The following is a 6,431-nucleotide window of genomic DNA, read 5'->3' on the forward strand; positions in this document are numbered from 1 at the left end:
AAGCTCAGAAGTCGATACCAACTTATATGCATATGTATTAAAATAGTTATATTTACTTAGTGATAAACACGCTTGGTAATTCGTAGTTGTAAGCCTAAGTGAATACTGCAAATATATGGTGTATCAAAATAAAGACAAGTTCATCCAATGCTTCGACTTTTCAATTACAACGATTCTTAAATTAACAAGTTATTAAGATGTTCATGCAAGGGATTGGATGCATCACAAAAATTTTTATTTGTTTAAATGTAGTTAACATTATAATAACCATGCTTGAGGTATACTTGTCAATTCTAGGAGGACAAATTCGATTTATCAATGGGGGATTACAATATTTTGGAATCAGGCGATCTTACTTATTATTCATTTAACAATGTCCAAGTTTAAATACTTATGCCAGTTCTTTAACAACAGATAACATTTGAGGCATTCTAAGTTGTTGAAATCAAGCTAAAGTACTCGTCTGACTTTAACCTGGATCCTAACCCTCCGGGTACATGTAGTAAAAATACAGACGTACATCGGCCTTCGGAAGGTGGGGCAACTGCTTATGGATCTTCGCAAAGTTGGTGCCGTATTTTTCGAAGGCTTTCGCAAGTCGGATGAGGTCCTGGGCTTTCCAGCGATGAAAGCGACATCCGCGAGCGGTCTCGACCTTCTCTAGACGTCGACGGGCCAAGGGTATATCGAAACCCTGACGTCGCAGAATGAACAGGGCCTGCTCCTCCTCGATACGGTAACACCTGGCCGCAAAGCACAGGTATTCGCGAAAACTACTTTCGTTCTTCTTCTTCGTTTGCGGCGACCACAGGATCGAGGCGGGATGATGGAGCTTCTTCAGCTCCTCTTCCTGCTGCTCCGGCGGCACGTAATCGGGCAAAGTGGCGGCCTGCTTTAGCCAATAGCTTAAAACTTGCTTATCCTTTCGTGGCGACATCGTTCGTTCAAAGCGGAAATGGCAAATAAAGTAGATCAAGATAGCAACGAAACTCAACACGACCCAGAGTTGTATTTCTTCGTTTCAGTGTTGACTAACGCTGCAAATACACTGACCAAAGCTACATATAGGGAATCTGCAAACTATTTTAAGAATTGAATTATTTTATTATAATTATTAATTGTAATGATATCGTAGCGATTACCATTTTTTGTGCTCGATACTTAAAAAACCCAGCCCTGGGCTATCCACTTCAAAAAATCTTGGGCAAAATGACATAAGATTTTTTATATACACTAAAATAAAATTATCGGTTCTACGATAACATTAAGAAATTTAATTTGAAATATAAAGAAAAACAGAAGATATAATTCAAGTTCATAAAAGAAAATAGATCAAGATAATAAAAATAAGTGTGATAATCCTAAAAGTCCTCATATACAGAGTCGTTCACGTTGCCATATTCCACATCCGACTCGATAAAGACATCCGAAAAAGAATTAAATTCGTCTTCCTCTGAATCGGAGTGGTTATTTTGTTTCTCGTGATTTAGATACCCTTCCCAAACTATCAGACCCACGGATGGTGGAGGTCCCTGAGCACGCTCAGTATCGTACATCAACCAATGGGAATGTTGTTGGGCATACAGAGAGTTAAGAAGAGTTGGCCAGTAAACTGGTAAACCAACCTTGGTCAACTTAACATGTAGGTAATAGCCATGTTGCCTCTCCCTGTCGATCTTCACCTCGCCCAGCAGATTCAGAAGGCATCGTTGATTAGGTGTAGTTGTTGTCACTTTATACATCAAGGTATTTCCCTCTACAATGAGCTTATACTCTGGCACCCGCTGTTCAATGATTAGCTCGATATGGGTTTGGGTCTGGTGCCATTTAACCCTGGGATGCACTACTTCTCCAGACTTTGTGGCACAGTTCAAGGACTGCGATACTTGTTCCTTCGAAGGCTCCAGGTGAAACTCAAGTGTTTTATTTAGTTTTATAGGTTTTGAACAAAACTTTCTTTTAGGGATGTCCTGCCTATCCTCGCCGTTTACAAGGTTGTGAATAAATTGTTGAGTATCCTTTTTCTTTGTGGGAGTCGCAGTATTCAACTCTTGAATCAGAGTGTTTAGTAATGCAGTAGTACTGTCTATTGATGGATCGATTTGGGCTTGTTTTTTCTTTATTGATTTCTCGTTAGTGTTCTCAGTATCCTCATCGCAAGTGTTTTCTTCAGATAATTCCGTACTCCCTTTCTCTCCTGATTTTTCTGTATTTATATATCTTTCGGATGATGCTATCATTAAGCTTACCTTACTATTCGAATCGCTTTCTTCCGATCTTTTGGCCATCTGTGTGCATTCCTTTCTGTGAGAAGTAAGATCGATTTTATGATCCTCCAAATTGGTATTCCTCTGTACAAGACTAACGTTTTCCTTGTTGGCTTCCAGCTCTTCCATTTCGTGTTTTTGATGCTCGTGCATGACCCTCAGTTCCTGGATCCTTGTTTTGTCTATTTTGGCGAATCCTTGTCGAATCAGTTCCTTGCTTAAAAAGATTTTGTACACACTTGTAAGCATCATTGGACATTCCTCAATTAAGGCGACTTCCTTGACATAGACCACATCTAAAACGGCGCAATCAACGCATACCTGGATCACCTGACCCTTAACCACATGAAAGTTTTCCTGAACCCATTGAATGGAGTCCGACGACCACTTGCCTTCTTCTCCTGCTGGAACTAACTCTGACAAACGAATATCTATGGCCAGAGGTGGTAAGGTTCTATACTTTTCCGGACACTGCCTTAGCTCACATGGCTTAACCTGCACTAACTCTCTGCCGTGATCCAGGAATTGGACAGTGATCGGTTGTTTGGGAGGGATGTCCACAATCCTCACCCTCCTCCAGGTTTCTTGATAAAGCACAAAACACACATCGTTAAGATTACACGGCCGATGTACCTCCTTCGGCACTCCCAAACTCATTTTAAGCATCAATGTCGAAGGATTGGAGGGGTATGTAACTTCGATCCATGTGGTCGAGTTCTTGGTCTTATACTTTATAGGCCAGACGGCCATATGAACGGCATCATAGACTTGATACAACTTGCATCGAATTAATGTTCCCTGTTGCTGAAGCGGATTTCCAAGTTCCGGAAGATCAGTTCTAGCGTAGTAATGTCGCTTATTACACTTGTTACGATTGCAATCACCACTGCTCAGTAGGTAGGGACAGTAGGGAAGACTGTCATCCAATTTCAGCCAGCTGTGGGGCATCAACTCTTTCGTGGCGATACCGTGATCCTGTAGGAATTTAATGGTGCGTGGCCACTCCCTGGAGTTCCTCTCGTCCAGCATCAAGTAGGTGACCAAGGAATATTTCTCATTTCCCGGTGGTGTTGTCAAAAAATTACGTATGTTGCCTGCCATGGAATGGAATCGACTAGCGAATCTCAGCCAGGACTCCGAAAGACTAAAGTGGATAAGCAGCTCAATGTTCCTCACGGGGAGCTGTTCCTGGAGCTGGCTGGCGTTGACCAGCATTAACTCGTTCGGTTCCTGAAAGAGATGTTTTCAATATTATAATATTACAGATCTCAAATCTAAATTTCTTACCAGATTTTGAGCTCTTGAAACGCCCACACATTTATATCCAGCTCCGGTTAAAACTATTTTCAGGTGATCCAACTCCATCTGATCTTTGCAGTATATCAATGTGCGCTTCCTTGGACCTTCCTGTGCCGCTAGGATTTCGAGAAGCTGTTTGGTCTTCAAGGCGGAATTGCGTAGAATGATTTTCATTTTGAGACCTCCGTACAGGGCAGCCTCGAAAAAATCTCCAAAGAGTATAAGTGGTTTTATCGATCGCTTCAAGAGTTTCCTGAATTTCTCCAAATGCCATTGCTGAGCCACCAGGACCAACTGCATCGTTAAACAACCAAATCTATGCACTTTCTGCAGCAGTTCGTCGAGGAGTTGAGGATTCCCCAAGCGCATGCGATCAAAGTCATCGAAGATCAGGAACTGCAATCTAGTCAGATCCACAAGGTTTAATGTATTGGCCAAAATGTCTAACGAATGGGTCATAGTGGTTACTAAAACACCGCAGGAGTTAAGTAATATAAGGTATACATCCTCCATGGAATAAGCGTGTGTATTGACCACTTTCGGAAACTCGGTGTTGTAGTCCCTCATCAGGAAGTCGCAGTGGGAAGTCAATTTCTTGGCATTCTCTACAGAATCCACCACCAGCAGGGCTAGAGGACCCGGAGCAAGGCGATCCTCAAGGGAAGTGGGGGGATTTTGCAAGGAACGCAATACGGATGAGCAGACCACAGGCAGGTAACTCCAGGAGCGACCTGTTTCAGAGCCATTCACCAGCACCAGGGATCCGCCCTGCGCGAGGGTTGGCCAGGCGTACATTTGAGTGGGCAGTGGCGAATCAAACTTCAGGTCATTCATGGCCAACTGGATTTCCTTGCCCAAATGAAGATCCTTATAACTGCTAACAGGATCCACTGGCTCGGGGCTATGTGCCAGGACTGAGTGGGTTGGAGAACCCTTCGACTTATAAATTGGAATTTCTACGTCGGATTCAGCTTTCTTCGCCAAATCAGATGTTGGTGTCAAAGTCCTTGGATTCGACTGGGAGCTTCCAGTTCTTCGTATCACGCTGCCAGAGGTTGTCTTACCAAGCATGTCATTAAATATCTGATCCAACTTCTCCATCGAAAAGGTTACTGATCGAGTATTTAATTGGTCAGTATCATTACCATTTGAAGCTATAGGCGAAAACGTTGTTGATGGCTCGGACATTTCATCCTTAACTGAGCAATAACTTTTTTGTGAAGATGATTGATAAAGATTTGCAGTAAAATTCTCAGGTGGAAGTGACGGTTTTGCCGGATTAGAATAACATCCTTTGTCTTTTTGGTCATACATTTGATTAACTGCTGATAGCTTCAGCTTTGAGATGCAATCTGATAAATTCTCCGATCTTAAACAATTTTCTTCCGGTTTAATATTTACTTTTAACTTGTTTTTCTTATCTGAAATTTTGTTATCAATCTGTTTCGACCAGTTAGCAAGGGCTGTTTGTACGGAAATGTCGCTGTTGTTTTGAACCTTGCTCAGGACTTTTCCAGTTTCTGGAATGAGGTAGGGGTTACGGTTTTGAAGTAACGCCTCCAACTTCTGGGGTTGAGTTGCCGGATGAGTTAATGTATATCTATTAACACCTGCCTTTAAAGCTCCAGATACATTGGTGTAAATGGGCTTCTGGAGCTGGAGCTTCTGAGGGTTTTCGGAGGACGGACTACCAGCCACTAGCTCCATTATGCTCCTGACACGCGGACGCGCATTGATCGCCAAATCGTTGATCTCCGCCAGTTCAAAGCTTAACTCATCGGAAGAGATACCCATTAACATGGTTTGAGATTCATTGCTGCGGCCATGTTCACGCTGTATTAGAAACTCAGCTGCATCCTCAGTCTGGCTGAATGATCTTAACAAAAGCTGGCCAAAATCTCGATTGGATGGATTTTGATATAAGACTTTAAAAGTGAGCTGGCTAGCTTCCTCCAGCTGTTTGTCCAGGTTTCTTATGGCGGTTCGCGGCCAGCAACTGGCAAAAGAGGGAGTGATAAACGCCACTCCACCCTCTTTGATGTCCCAGAAACTACGTCTTAAATGCTCAGGCAGTGGCCACATATCCCGAACAGAACAGCAGAGGGTGAATCCGTAGTCCACGATCCTAACCAGATATTCCTCGAACTGGCGCTTGAGAACCACACCCCGCAGCAATTTGGGCGGATTCCATGACATGTAGCGCACAATAACCCTTTCATCCTCTATGTAGAAGGTCTTTGACCTTTCACTGGTGCAGTAATCCTTTAAGTCCTGTTCTATTTGTAGTACCAAGAAGGCCGAGGTTTGTACTTCCTTGCATTTAACATAGCTGAATTTGTGGGGATTTACAAAATGTGTTATCAAAATGGGTTCTGCTTGGCCAGCATATAGTTGGAGTTCCATTTTACCTATAAATGAATCCAAAAAAAGGTTTTGTAATTATTTGTAAATGAATAAAATTCCTACATATGTAGGAATCGTTACTTTGTAACCTGTTTGTGATGGTATTTTTCAATATCCTAATATAACTGCATATATTTACGGGAGTATTGGTTATAATAGCTTTAACATGCTTAGGTATATTTGCCTATTTTAATATCCACAAAATTGCTACAACACTTAATTTAATTGAAAATGTTATTAAGATTGTTTTTTAAACAATCTGACCATACTTATATCCAGTTTGTATAAAAAAATCCTTTGTCTCATACTAAAATAGTGTTTCTAGCTTGGAAAAACCGACTGTTTAAATAAACTTGAGCTTAAAGCATGGTTGCGATTTTCCTGTGAGCTCATGTGGAAATTACTGCGATTCCCACGCGTCAGAAACTTTGGCAAAAGCGAGCCAAAAATTGTGAAGCCAGC

The 6,431-nt window shown here is 42.0% G+C and overlaps 2 protein-coding genes across 2 annotated transcripts; both read right to left on the reverse strand.

Moving 5' to 3' along the window:
- Positions 1-213: 213 nt before the first annotated feature.
- LOC108011310 (REST corepressor rcor-1) lies at positions 214-1,088 on the reverse strand. The gene has a single exon (XM_017076420.4). It carries the CDS (start codon positions 935-937, stop codon positions 482-484), a length of 456 nt encoding a protein of 151 aa, XP_016931909.3. The 5' UTR covers positions 938-1,088; the 3' UTR covers positions 214-481.
- A 34-nt stretch (positions 1,089-1,122) lies between these two features.
- On the reverse strand, positions 1,123-5,969 carry SoYb (Sister of Yb). The gene is made up of 2 exons (XM_065865648.2): positions 3,555-5,969; positions 1,123-3,497 (listed from the first exon to the last, which is right to left on the reverse strand). Exons 1-2 carry the CDS (start codon positions 5,967-5,969, stop codon positions 1,362-1,364), a joined length of 4,551 nt encoding a protein of 1,516 aa, XP_065721720.2. The 3' UTR covers positions 1,123-1,361.
- Positions 5,970-6,431: the final 462 nt, after the last annotated feature.

Source organism: Drosophila suzukii, chromosome 2L, assembly GCF_043229965.1.
Source record: "Drosophila suzukii chromosome 2L, CBGP_Dsuzu_IsoJpt1.0, whole genome shotgun sequence".
NCBI lineage: Eukaryota > Metazoa > Arthropoda > Insecta > Diptera > Drosophilidae > Drosophila > Drosophila suzukii.

What these genes read in the sequence shown, in the direction of transcription:
- LOC108011310 (XM_017076420.4), bottom strand. Translation starts at nt 937, where the DNA reads ATGTCGCCACGAAAGGATAAGCAAGTTTTAAGCTATTGGCTAAAGCAG.
- SoYb (XM_065865648.2), bottom strand. Translation starts at nt 5,969, where the DNA reads ATGGAACTCCAACTATATGCTGGCCAAGCAGAACCCATTTTGATAACA. An exon ending in TTTCAAGAGCTCAAAATCTG is followed by an intron (nt 3,498 to 3,554) that starts GTAAGAAATTTA and finishes CATCTCTTTCAG; the next exon opens with GAACCGAACGAGTTAATGCT.